The sequence below is a fragment of a genome, unplaced genomic scaffold (genome assembly GCF_019419815.1).
Source record: "Pyrus x bretschneideri cultivar Hongxiangsu unplaced genomic scaffold, Pyrus_bretschneideri_v1 Contig39, whole genome shotgun sequence".
In the NCBI taxonomy this organism is placed as follows: Eukaryota; Viridiplantae; Streptophyta; class Magnoliopsida; order Rosales; family Rosaceae; genus Pyrus; species Pyrus x bretschneideri.
The window spans coordinates 2,342,698-2,357,500 of NW_025999712.1; the positions used below are offsets into that span (position 1 = coordinate 2,342,698).

General features: G+C 32.5%; 1 protein-coding gene and 1 pseudogene across 1 annotated transcript; both read left to right on the forward strand.

Moving 5' to 3' along the window:
- Window positions 1-2,817: 2,817 nt before the first annotated feature.
- On the forward strand, window positions 2,818-12,175 carry LOC125468574 (probable disease resistance protein At4g27220). Its single transcript, XM_048564543.1, has 6 exons — window positions 2,818-3,185; window positions 5,525-8,318; window positions 8,412-8,551; window positions 8,645-9,173; window positions 9,264-9,868; window positions 11,079-12,175. The coding sequence occupies exons 2-6, from the start codon at window positions 5,604-5,606 to the stop codon at window positions 11,143-11,145; spliced, it is 4,056 nt and encodes a 1,351-aa protein (XP_048420500.1). The 5' UTR covers window positions 2,818-3,185; window positions 5,525-5,603; the 3' UTR covers window positions 11,146-12,175.
- A 1,155-nt stretch (window positions 12,176-13,330) lies between these two features.
- Window positions 13,331-13,441, forward strand: LOC125468657 (annotated as a pseudogene).
- The last annotated feature ends 1,362 nt before the right edge of the window (window positions 13,442-14,803 follow it).

Sequence of the window (14,803 nt, forward strand, 5' to 3'; positions counted from 1 at the left end):
CAACTGAGCTCCAACACTATAACTAGGCTCCAGCTCAACAATTTTATTGATTAGGTTTGACTTCACACGGTTTTGTACTTTTAGATGCCTAAAATACCCTTATGACAGCTTGAAAACAAATGTTAATATCATGATTTCATTGCATATTAATAATAAAAGGATATGATGCTAGGGTTTTCATTTGTTTTATTTTTTTCCTTTTTAAATTCCTTAGTTGCTTTTCAAATTTGCATAAATTTGGATTTTTTGTGGTTTAGTTTTTCCGTTTTCAAAATATGTGAGCATTAGTTACCAACAAAATATAAGAATGTAATTTTTTTTTTTTCAAAATTATTTAATTATATTCTATATAAATATAGGTAAATTATTTTACTACATATATATATATATATATAATAACAATAAAATGTGCTTAATGTATGTAATAATAAATGCAAAATAATTACCTACAACATAAAGGATGTGATTTGGTTCAAGATTTATTTTACCTATATTTCACATATGGGTATAGGTAAATTATTTTATGTAGATTAAAGTACCTACTTAAAGATAAAAAATGTGATTTGGTTCAAGATTTAATTTACAATTATTTCACATATATAGCTATATACAAGTAAGGGGAATTTTGAACCAGGTGCAACATCCCTAGCATTTAGACTTTTTATTAAACTACTTTCTACAATTTTGGTGCCATTTTTTCTAAAATGTCCTCCTTCCAAAATTCAAAATTACATGAAGTGCCATTAATCCACCAATTTATTCAAAAAATAATATTTAAAGCTCCTAAATCTAGCCATCTATAAACCAAATCCAAAACAAAGAGACATATTATTAAGTTATCAATCAATGATATGTACCAAAAAATTAAAATTAAATGTACCAAAACTAAAATCAAATATACTGTAAACTAGAATTAAACGTACCAACACTAAAACTAAACGTGTCAATCAACGATATATACAAAACTAAACGTACCAAAAATTAAAACTAAACGAACCAGTCGATAATATGAACAAAATCAAGTATGAAAACAAATAATAAACATATCAATAATGTATACAAAATAATTCTCTCAATAAAATGTAGACATAATAATTTAAAATTTTAATTATCCACCATTTTCGTTATCTTGAAGTTAAAATTATATTTTAATTTTAGGAGAAAAAATATATTTTTTTTACGAACAAATTATACAAAGAGATAATTTGATAAATATTTTGCACGAAAAACCAAGATTATCTCCTAAAAAATGGCTCAACTAATTAAAGGACAAATTAAGAGATATGAAATTTGCCACTTAGTACTACAGTCCAGTGACATTCCTCTTCACTTGTAAGTGAGAAGTCTTAGGTTCAATTCTCACCAAAGGTGAATTTGAATCACATTATTGCTAGCCTATTGTAAGGCTAAGCCCACTCCCTCCTCTCCCTTTAGTATAAATAATATCGTTTGTTCAAAAAAAAAAAAATATGAAATTTTAATTTCAAAAATTACAGTAATAATTTTTAATTTGATAAATAGAGAAATATTGATGTGACCTAATGTACATAAGTTCTTTGATCAAAATCCTAAAAGGCACATATGTTATATAAAAAATAAACAAAAAATCTTTAAATTTTAAGCGTTTAAATCTAATTAAGTTATATTCAAATGCTAAGCACACGTCGGACTTTGTAGCAAGGCTTCATATCTTTACGGGTTTGAGCTAAGTGATGCTTAAGCCTTAAGGTATGAGTTATAGAGGAAAACTAACAAAGATCAACACAAAACTCAAACAAAAGATAAAGACAGAGAAAAAATTGAAAAAAAAAAAAAATTTGATAAGTTATCTCGCTGGGCTGAAAAACTGTCAAAAACAGTGGGTGATAGAGAAAGGAGGCTTGAAATCTGAAACGAACCATGAGAGCTGCTGGAAAAAAATTGAAAAAAAAAACCTGGAGGAGGTGTGGGGCCTATGATAACGGGATGAGGATGAATGAAAAAACAATAAAACAAAAAACATAAAGAAATTAAAAAAAACTAAAAAAACCTCAATATATCACGTTGCTTATCATATCATGTAAGTATCATACAATATTGGGGATATTGTAATATTATAGAATATCTCACAAAACGGCCTTCTCGATACAATATATATATCACGCAATCTCGCTCAATATTGAATACTTTTGTAATAATATAATGCTAAAGAATTGAAATAAAAATACATGTAATAGTTCATTTGCCACGTAAGTTTATACTATCCTAACTCCTCCTTTGATAAAATAAGAAAGAAAATAAAATACAACTTAGATTTAAACAGGACAAAAATATTTGATTGTGAATGCTGTGTTGGGACATTGCTTCTTTGGTTTTAGGCATTTGAGCACCTTCTTGAATGTACAATAAAACTAAAATGTGCTTAATGTATGTAATAATAAATGCAAAACCATTTACCTTGAACATAAAGGATGTAATTTAGTTTACCTATATTTCACAGGTAGATATAGGTAAATTATTTTACTTAGATTAAAGTACCTACTTGAAGATAAAGGACATGATTTGGTTCAAGGTTTAATTTACCTATATTTCACATATATAGATACTATCCCTTTACCACACACTAGCGCGTTTGGCAATTTGCACTTTTAGATGTTATTTTTATTTGTAATTTTATTATTTTTTTTGTTCAAATATTTTTTATATTTTATTTTTTAAAAATTAAAAGAAAAAACTACCCACTACATGTGTAGTTTTATTTTGTTAACCTGGATTTTATTTTTATGAAGATTATCATTATATAATAATAAAAAGGAGAATATATATATATGTATGTGTGTGTGTGTATATATATATATATGTATATTGTTTCAATTATATCCTATAAAACTAAAATGCTTGCCAAAATAAGGAAAGAAACTAGATGAAATTTAGGATTTCATCATTACTGTAGGTATTAGTAAAGTTTGTTGATATAATTAAGATGTTTTGGCATAGGATGTAAATAGTTTGTAATAAGAGTTTATTTTCTTTGTCTACATGTCAATGGATTTAGATTCCGTTTACAAGAGTTAATACCGAAACAGACAATTTCAAATGCCCTTAAACAGAAGCCAGTAAGCAAGTAAAGGACAACAGGACAAAACAACCTTCCACCTGGCCTCTGTACCAGTACTGGAGTTGCTTGCTACTTTCAATCAGAAAAGGTGTGTTTCAATTTGATATTTAAATATAGGTGGATTTTTGTTTAAAAAATAGAATTACAAGAGTCTATTTATAAAGAATCCTATGTATCAACAACAATTTCAAATAATTCAAGTTCAGAAACACAATAAATAAATACAAATTTAAATATTTTACACCGTGATGATCTTATTTTAAAAGATAATTTTGATCTAGGTAGTTCCTTTTTGAATTTGATAGACCCAACATTCCTAGCTTTTAGACTTTTTATTAAACTACTTTCTACAATTTTGGTGGCACGTTTATTAAAATGTCCTTTTTTTTAAAATTCAAAATTACATGAACTATCATTAATCCACCAATTTATTCCAGAAACAACACCCAAAGCTCCTAAATCTAGCCTTCTTTAAACCAAAATTATTATTATTATTATTATTATTATTACTCCTAAATAAAGAGACATAATTATTAAGTTATCAATCAATGATATGTACCAAAAATTAAATTAAGCGTACTAAAAACTAAAATCAAACGTACCGTTAACTAAAATAAATTGTACCAAATACTAAAACTAAACATAACAATCAATGATAAGTACACACCTAAATGTACCAAAAATTAAAACTACACATACCAGTAGATAATATGAACAAAATTAAGTATGAAAACCAATAATAAACCTACCAATAATGTATACAAAATAGTTCTCTCAATAAAATGTATACATAATAATTTAAAAAAATATATAAACATCCACTATTTTTGTTATCTTGAAGGTAAAGTTTAGGAGAAAAAATATTTTGTGCGGAAAAATTATAAAAAAGAGATAATTGGATAAATATTTTGAATAAAAACCAAGATTATCTCAAAAAAAAAAAAATTTCGCTTAACTAATTAAAGGCCAAATTAACAAACCAATATACAAAATTTTAATTTTGAAGATCACAATAATAATTTTTAATTTGATAAATGGAGAGATGCATGATGCGGTCTAATGCACGTAAGTGCTTTAATCAAAATCCTACAAGGCATAGATACTTGATACCCTAAAAAAAAAGAAGGGAAAATTAGAATTCTCTACAGTTTTTCTATATTATTTAGATTAAGGGTGGTGCTATCTACACACCCATTTTTATCTCTCACACACCCTTCTCAATTTCGGGCCGTTGGATAGAATGAATTGAAGAAGATCAATGAACAAAAATTTAACAAAGGTGTGTGAGAGATAAAATGGGGTGTGTGAATAGCAGATTAAACATCAGTGCTTTTTTAAAATTTGATTAAAGTACTTTGACCAATAGCCATCTCTATTTTTTAAAATTAAAATAATTTTTGAATTTATCATTTTATCTGCATGATGCACTTTTCCTTATTTAGTGGAGATATTATTAATTAAACTATATTTTCTCTTCTTCCAAATATGTTTTTTCGATCACTTTTTTTGTTTTTTGTTATGCAAACATTTAATATTATTTCTTTTTGTAAATGGTTTTTTTTTTCATTTTCAAATAGTTGGTGATCAATATAAAAGTAATTTTTCAATTTTTTTGTGAAATTATATATATATATATAAATATATATTTTTTTAAGTATAGTTGTTGACGAATTATTATTATGTACAATACATTACATATATATTACTTGCAAGTACGTTTGAATTTACAAAAATTATTAATTGGTACGTTTATTTGCAATTTTGGTATGTCTGATTTGATACATATTGTTAATATTGGTACATTATTTTTATTTTGGTACGTTTTATTTTGTACACACTGTGTATTGGTACTTTTATATTATTCTCAAGCCTATTTTCTCTTAACATACTAAAAGAAAAACTTATTTCGGTACGTTTGATTTTGGAGGATTTAAAAATATTTTAAACTATTTTAGAAAAAAAATATTTTAAATCATAAATAATTATTGCTAAATTGTAGCATAGGGTTTGCGATTTTTTTTTTAAATTTTTTATTAGTAATTTTTTTATTTCTATATTTTTTAATATTCACTTGGACCTATATTGACACGTGATTTTCAGTTATTATTCACATAGACACTATGCCATCAATTAAAATAGATTATAGTGGAAAACTTAACGAATATATGAAAACATCTTAGAATTATAATTATAATTTTAGGTACCAAATTGAGACAAAAAAACTTAATGTATGAAATGTTGAAAACAAAAAAATTTCAAGTAGTAAAATAAGATTAACTCTTTAAATATAATGATGATCTTATAGTCAAATGCTATCAAAGCATCAGCACAGAAAATTTTTTTTTTTCATAAAATAAAAATACAACCTAGATTTAAACATGACAAAAATATCTGATTATTAATGTTGTATTGCTTGTTTTGTTTTAGGCGAGCACTGAGCACGAGACTTCCAGAAGCTACCAACAAAGAGGAGCATTCCAGCCGCTGTCTTTGATTACAGAAGGAAATGGCAGCGGACTTTCTAATTTCAATTGCCTCAAAAATTGGAGAGTGCTTGGTCACACCAATAGGAAGGGAGTGTGGCTATTTGGTTAATTACCATTCCAACCTTGCAAGTCTTCAGCGTGAGATAGAAGACCTTTGTCGCAAGAAAGATGGAGTGCAGGGTTTGGTAGATGCTGCCAAAAGGAACGGTCAAACCATCAAACCTGATGTTCAGGGTTGGCTAAAGAATGTGAACGACGACATGGTCAAAAAAGTGTTGCAGTTTGAGGATGAAATTAACAAGAAAAGGCGATGTGTGTATCGATGGAGCTTGAGTCGGAAAGCCTATAAGATTACACAGCATGTTCTTCAGCTCCAAAACAAAGGAACGTTTGAAAATGTGGCCCATCCTGCACCTCCACGAAAGATATGGTCAACATTCAAAGAAGGTTTTAAAGATTTTAAGTCCAGAATGGCAAAGATCAATGAGGTGATAGAGGGTTTGAAGAGGGAAGAAGTAAGACTGATCGGGATCTGTGGAATGGGAGGTGTGGGTAAAACCACAATGGTGAAAGAAATCATCACAAGATTGGCAGAACTGAACCTGTTTGACGAAATCGTAATGGCAACTGTGTCTCAAAGTCCAAGTGTTAAGACGATCCAGTCGGAAATTGCAGGCCAAATAGGTTTGAAACTTGATGAGGATCCCGAGTCTGTAAGAGCACTAAAGCTATATGGGAGACTCACGGAAATAAAAAGGATCCTGATTGTATTAGATGATGTATGGACAGAGCTTGATTTTAAGGCTATAGGACTTCCTTACGAACATACTAATAAAGGGTGCAAAATTTTGTTGACATCACGGAATTTGGAAGTCTGCAACGAGATGAGAAGTCAACAAATTATTGAAGTCCGGACTTTAACAACAGAAGAATCACAGGAGCTCTTTAGAGAAATGGTAGGTGAATCCTTCGATGATCCTGATTTACATTCCACTCCAAAAGATGTTGTGAAGGAATGTGGAGGTTTACCTATTGCTATTGTTACTGTTGGAAAAGCCCTAGAAAACAAAAAGAAGCATGCATGGGAAGATGCCCTTAATCAGCTGCGAAATTCTAACCCAGTGAACATCCCTGGAGTGGACAGCAAAGTTTATTCTAGCATAAAATTGAGTTTTGATGGCTTGGAGAGTGATGAAGCAAGGTCATGCCTTTTACTTTGTTGTTTATTTCCAGAAGATTATAATATTCGAATTGAGTATTTGGTTCGATATGGGTGGGGTCGAGGATATTTTAGCAGCATCGTTACTTTGGAAGATGCAAGAAATAGAGTGCATTCTTTGGTTGACCAACTAAAAAGAAGGTTTTTGTTACTAGATGGTGGCAGGAGTGAGACTACAAAAATGCATGACATAGTTCGCGATGTTGCCATATCGATTGCTTCTAGAGATCCACATCGATTTCTGGTAAGAAGTCATGCTGAAAATAAAGAGTGGCCAAATTTAGCTACATATGACACAATCTCACTAGTTGGCAATCTGGAGATTCCAGTTGGTTGCCCAAAACTTAAGCTTCTACAGACGATGAATGGACGTTTTTCAAAAGGTAGATTGGACATCATTTGTGATGCGATGAAAGAACTGAAGGTTTTAGCTTTGGTGGGAATGGCAATGGAAGACCTAGGCTCATCAAGATCACCAGGAGTACTGAAGAACCTGCGGACCTTGATCCTAGATGAGTCTGACTTTGTTGGCATGTCTACTGATGTTATTGGGCCTTTGGAGAATTTAGAAATACTCAGCTTTCGAGATTGTTATTACATGCATGAGTTGCCAAGCGAAATTGGACGACTTAAACAGTTGAGGTTGTTAGATACGACAAACTGCAAGAATCTTAAGGTGATTCCACATGGTATCTTCTCCAGCTTATGTAGACTTGAAGAGTTGTATATGATGGGTAGCTTTGATAAATGGGACCTTGGAACAGGAAGAGAAGATAAGAGGATGGCAAGCATTTCTGAGGTGATGTCTCTGTCTCATCATTTGAAGGTTCTATCCATAGAATTACCCCCCAATTTCATCCACTTGTTGCCAAAAGACGTAGTCTTGAAAAGCCCAACAATAAAATTCGCTATTGGAAGTACCAAGATGCTTTCGGAGATGTTTTCGGAGATGTTTTGGGAGATGACAACTTATGCATTCAGAAACTCACTAATTATTGATGAAGGTGATGCAAGGGAGTTGGAGAGTCAAGCAGTTAGGCTCTTGTTGAAAAAATCTGAAAAATTGTTTTTGTGCAAAGTTAAGAATTTCTCTGTCCTTACTGATTTAGACCAAGAGGGATTTCAAGATTTGAAATATTTGACTCTTGAGCATTGTCCAAATACTGAGTATCTTGCAAATGGAACAAGTGTGACCCAGCAGACACCATTTCCTCACATACAATCAGCTAGTCAACTTCCGAATAGCTTTTTGACCAACCTAAGATTCCTTCGATTGTTCAATTGTGATGTCTTAAAATATGCCTTTTCACTATCAGCAGCGAGAAACTTAGTACAACTCGAGGAATTAGATATTGGTGACTGTGATCAAATGGAAGAAATTGTGTCGAAGCAGGGGAGGGAACATGAGAATGAAGCCGATATAATATCTTTCAATAAATTAACCAAATTGAGTCTCTGTCATCTACCGAGTTTGGTTGGTTTCTTCCAAGCCAACAAGCTATACTCCAACCAAGAGGTATGTCCCACTCTCCAATCTCTATGATATGAGGAGGCAGCCGATATGTGGAAATTTGAAATTGTTTAACCGATAATGATTTTTCTTTTTCAGGAAACAACGCCAAGGATTGAGCATCAATCTGCAGGAATATTTGAAAAAGCAATATTTCCATCAAAGTGCATTTCATGGTTTCCAAGTTTAGAAGAGGTAGAATTGAGTGATATGGAGTTTGAAGGCGTGCTATTTGATCTGAAAATCCATATAGTTATGGATGGGCAGACATCTCCAACATGTCCCCAATTACGTAAGTTGAAGATATCCGAATGTTCGTTTACACACTTGTGGAAAAACATTCCGTCTGGATTCCAGGGCTTCCAAAATTTGAGATATTTGGAATTGAGACGTTGTTATGGTCTAGAATATGTGTTCTCGCATTTAATTGCCTCGGAACTTTTGAATCTTGAAGAGGTAAAGATAGGTGGATGTCGGGACATGGAAACTATAGTCAGAATCACAGAGGAAAATGAAGAAGAGGCGACAAAAGACATGATTTTGTTTCCGAAACTGAACACATTTGCACTACAATACCTGCCTCGTCTCACAAGTCTTTGTCCAGCGGGATCTACATTTCAATGGTCATCCACAAAAAATATGCGCGTAGAAGAATGTCACAAATTGAAGACATTGGGTGCTGTAATTCCACAAAGAAAGAAGTTGGAGAATAAGTCTGAGAAGGATTCAACAAGTCATGATTTCAGCACCTCTCCAACACGTTCATCAAATTGGTGCCCTGATGGATGTGGATGCATACCATATTCAAGACCAAACGCCCAACGCCCCATTGAAATATTGCCACGTCCAATTAATCAGGAGGTAAGCTTTTAATTCAGGTTCAATTAACCTCTATAATTACAACTTTTAATTAGTATTGTATCATCTTGTTGATCGTGTTTAATTTTCTAGGTTACACCAACTAATCTGGAGGACTCAAATGATGATGATAATCTCGAAGATCTTATTGTACTTGGCTGTAATTCAATGGAAGTGATTTTCCAACTCAAGGGACCGGAGCATGAAGAAAGTAGTCACTCCGTTGAAGCATTCAAAAAATTGAGCTACTTGGGGTTAGTTAGGTTGCCAAGTTTAATGTGTGTTTGGGAGACAGGTAGTTCACAACCAATGTTCACAGGAAGCAGTTTCGGAAACTTGAAATTGCTGCGGGTCTATAGTTGCAACCAGTTGAAATACTTGTTTTCTTCGTCCATAGTCAAACTTCTTGCGAGTGTAGAGTACATAGAAGTTACGAACTGCGAGCAGATGGAAGAAATCGTTGCCGCAGAAGAAGAAACAGCTGAAATAATTACATTACCTAAAGTGAAGGTTATCAGGCTTGAAAGTTTGCCAAAACTCAAGTATTTTTGTGGTGAAGCTTATACTTTGAAGTTGCCGTCTTTGGACTTATTGAGGGTTATTAATGTGCAAGACTTAAGGCCATTTGATTCTAAGCTTGTTGACACGCATAATCCCCGATTGCAAGTAAAACCCGCATTTCGACAGAAATGGACAAGGTATGCTTTAGATTAATGTTTCTAATTTGCAATCACTTTTGTGTCCACCTGGAAGACCGCATCATCAATATACAACCACTAAACCAACAAAGATTTTCTCCTAAACAGTAATGCTTCAAGTTGTTTGTTCCAACTCTTTCGATCCTTAATGTTTTTACGAAGGACCGAAGAATAGCTAGGTTGATAATTTACAGTCAGTGAGCTATATATGCTCAATCTTAAATTTCTATTTATTCAACCAACATATACGTTCTGGTTTTGAGCTACAAGCATAATATGGCAAACACCACCAAAATTTTTACTACAAATTTAGGGAAAGCATAATCAACAGTTCATATTTAGTTTGACAAAAGATTTCTCAAAATTTAGTTAAATACCATATAAATGTGCATATGTTCACACTAAAGTGTATTTAAGTAATTTTATTTTTTAAAACTCAATACTATCTCAAGAAAACATGTCTTTTATTTCTAAAACATGAAGGATAACGATGACAAATTGTACAGTGACGATTAAAATGAAGATGACGAATTCTATGTGGTTTGACGATGAAAATGAAGATGACGAATTCTATGTGGTGGATGAAGATGTCTAACACAATTGATTGATCAAGAACAAAGGTTAGCATGTTTCCATCTCCAACTTCCTCTGGGTTTAGTAAAAACTGATGAAATTATCTATAAAGTACTCAAAAAATTATTCTACCATGTTTTATAGAATATATACATACATGGATAGTACTTAAAAAAATTGAAAAATAAGGATCGTCAAACCACATTCTGCTACCTAATTGATTTTTTTGAGGTACCCAATGCAAGTCAATCTATAATATGCAAGTACTAACCTTGAGAAGCCATTGATATGAACAAGATTGAACCATGATCAGCAACGAACAAGCAAAGATCTTCATCTCTCTCTACACGCCTTATGCACTCCTATATGGGGTAGTGTTTTGTGCTAGAATAATGTGTATAAAAGTGGGACCTAAGTCTTATATTTATAGGTGAGAGTATTAGGTTTCTCGCCCATAAAGAAAACCCGAATACAGATCTTTAGCACCTCTAAAATCCATGAACTAACTGTAGTGCTAAGTGACTTGAAAATTAATTTTGTCCTTAAACCGCTATTTTCTGAAACACATATACAATAAGCATTACCATTTCAACTTATTCCAACTTCAGTGATTTCTAATATTCTCCAATGCATGCAGGACAAGAGTTTACAGAACGTTGTGGCTTCAGCAATTCGTTTACCATATCATATGTACAAGCCAATAAAAGGTCATTTGTTGCACCAGAATTTCATTCCAAAAATACTATTTATGTTGCTTATTTTATGTATTATAAATTTCGATTGTGATTATAACTGTTTGTTTCTAAATTAGAGTTTGCTTATTTGTTATGATAATTTGGAAAAGTTGTCTCTAGCTACCAATATTTGCATTTCAATTTATAATGCTAAAAGTTCTGTAATACCATACACGTAAAAGATGAATGACATGTATGTAGAATGACACATGTAATATTGATCATACACATGTAAGCTAAATAATATTATGATACACTAGCCGGCCACAACTAATGTAAGCTGAATAATATGATCATTCACTATAAGATCTGATATTAATTCATAAAATCTGATTTTCCCCTAAATATAACGGAAATCATATTTATCTAGGCATGCTTAATATTTGATAAAGAAAAAACATTTCTTAAATAAATGTCCACTCACACCTCAGGCTAGCTCTCCCATGAGGAGCCTTGTCTACCAAATACGTAAGTTCAAGCAACTTCAAGAGAGAATTTCCTCCACATTAAGTCTTAAACATCTAGTGGACAACTACAGTAAACAAGGAATCAGGCTAACTATTGCCTTCATCATAACATGATTTTGGCCCCCATTTTCTAATTCCGTACCACATTTTCACATTCTTTCCATGAATTTTATAATTCCTATGCAAAAGTGTTCCAATGAATTATAAAATTCCTATGAATTTTATAATTCCTATTCACAACAATACAAGGTTCTACAGAGTTCAAGCCTACACCATGTTATAGACATGCTTCAACCGAGAACGTAATCATTAGGGGTTTCAACAGCTTCACAGATACAATAATTAACATAAGTCTCATCTCCGACATTCACACACAAAATCGAATAAAATTCGAAATCAAGAATCAATCCCAAAACTGAAAGTTGAAAATTTGGAAAAAGAACTTACATTGGAGAACAGCCCACGAGAAGAGGATCATTTCTACCTCTTGGGTCGAGGTCCAATTCCGGTGATATTGGCCGGAAGTTGGCCGGTTTTGGTCACCGTTTCTTAAATTAGAAATTGAGGAAAATCGCCTACGAATTTATAGAAACTAACTTGGGGATTGGATGAAGGACGGCAAGAGCATCCTGGATGTGTAGTTTGAGAGCCTTTGGTGACCCGTGGACGACAGAGCTTTTGCGTCGGCACTCGGCAGTCGTCGGCTTGCTGTTTAATGGCGCTTCTGTTGCAGCGCAAAAGAGGAGAAAGGATACCGGAGGAGGAGAGAAAATTGGTTTCTCCCACTTTTTTTATATTAATTCTTTTATACATTTATTTTATGGACTACACGCTATTATTTATCACTAAAAGTGCGTTTGGTACGTGAGATGCGACGAAACATGTTTTGATGCTAATAATGACTAGAAGTAATATAGTTCAAATTCGTCTTTAATGATAATTGAACATAAAATCTCTCATTTACAAATTACAGATAAAGAAGAATACATTAATTTTTTGCCACTTATAATACACATCTAAATAAAAAGAGAAAATTAAAAGGAAAAGAAATAAAATAATTCGAAATAGAAATGAAAAATAAAGGTAATCTGGCAGCATAAGGTAATCAGCCATGGTAATACAAAATTATCATACTATCATTAAACTTTATAGTTCCGTGGAATCTTCATTTTAATTCTGAAATTTTGTTATGCTTACAATCACGAGTTCGTATTGATGCTCACTACGAGAACATACTAAGATGATATGTCATACGTGAGTTTTGTTGAGAATTTTTTTGATGGATTTTGCAATATGGCAGCCATGATTTGCAGATCCTACCATGACAAAGAAGAACCTGGAAACTTTAATCCTTATCTTTGTCTTATATAATTAACGGTGTCGTTGTAGTGAACTGAATGTTCCGATTCCAACATCCAAAATACCATAATTGGAATTTTTCCATATTACAATTGGATTGTATCTTAAAATTATGAATTACCACTACCAAAAATGTGAGCATTGGTCACACCATCATGCTGCTTTGAGTTGGATTTAGATAAAGAACGTAATTAATCAATCATCCCTTTTGTGTCTCCCTCGAAAAGAAATTGAAACATGAACTTCCTAGCAAATGAGAGCCCAATTTTACAACCAAGATCTTCATCGCTCGAGCATCAATGTTCTCTTAAATTCGCTGCGAGCAACCCGCCATGACATATCTTTCATGGCATCTCATAAAATTAGAACAATACAAAGAAAATTAGTGTGACTCCTAAGCTAGGATTACACATATGAATCACAAAATAGTTCCTCCTTCACTCTTTGAAACTCTCTTTCACCGGCTTCACTCTTTGATACTCTGTTTCACCAGCTAACAATATCTTACTCTACCTTTTCACCCTAAGTAAGGAGTGAGCCTTTGTCATCATCTTTCTGAAATTTTCAAATTTGGGCCCTAATTTATCTCTTTTGCTCAATTTGACTGAACAACAAATTTTGATTGTCTAAATGTTTATATCAAACTACAAATAATATTGATATTATATATATATATATATATATATATATTTATAATGTGACTAGAATTGTAGTACCCAACATATTCCGTCTTGAAATAAATTTTGTTGTCTATGAAGTGGCCAACTTAACCTTCTCTTATACTCTTTAGTCCCGTCCATTTTGAGTTTGACCAAACTCATTCTTTTTATAAGCAATTCCTAATGGCTTGTATTGTAGGCATGTTTCAAGCTCCAGACATTATTTTGTAATTCTTCTTCTGTTGAGCTATTAATCTCATAGTTTAACAATTGAAACTCACTACTACAGTTTAGAGGTATTTATCATTACTTATAAGTAAGAAGTCTCATATTCAAATCTCGAAAATGACGAATTTATGTAATTATATTCTTGTATAAAAGAAAAACAAAATAGTGCAATAAATAAATTATTTTTTTGTGGGGCAAAAATACAAAAATGTTGGGTTGGTGGGTCGCCCCAAAAAAGTATCGCGAAAGGTCAATCATATATGTTTTATGCCCTCAAAGCCCAAAGTGCCCCCACTACCCTGCCACTTCCCGCAAGTTCTTTCCTTGCCCTTATTTCCCTCCCTTTCTCCCTCTCAGATGTTTGAACCTCAATACTCTTTCAAGTCACTCCCTTTTTCTCACTCTTTCCTTCTCATGCTAAAATGCCGCCCTTTCTCACTTATACACATGCCCAGTGATCTCTGAAGCACCAATTTCGAGTCATTTTCAAAGCCCTTTCTCACTCATACACATGCCCTGTAATTATATTCTTGTACAAAAGACTCAAGACCAGGACTTCCCCCACAAGAATATTAGTGGGGGACCGAGAAGGTTTGTTTCTACTAGGTTTTATGAGTTTCCGACTTGGTTGGAATATAATATAACAAAAGATGTTGCATATTGTTTATGTCGCTATCTCTTTAAACCAAATATGGGAGAGCAGACGGACGGTGACTGCTTTGTTAGTAAAGGGTTTTTGAATTGGAAGAAGGAAGGGTTGCAGTGTCATGTTGGAGAACGGAATAACGCCCTCTGTTGAATAAGAAGAGTATGATCCCAAGAAGAAGAAAATAGAGCACACTCTTAAAGAAAGCTCACAAAACAAACTAATTAGCAAAGCTTTTCTTATTTAGCTCTAGGCTTTGTTTTTCCTTG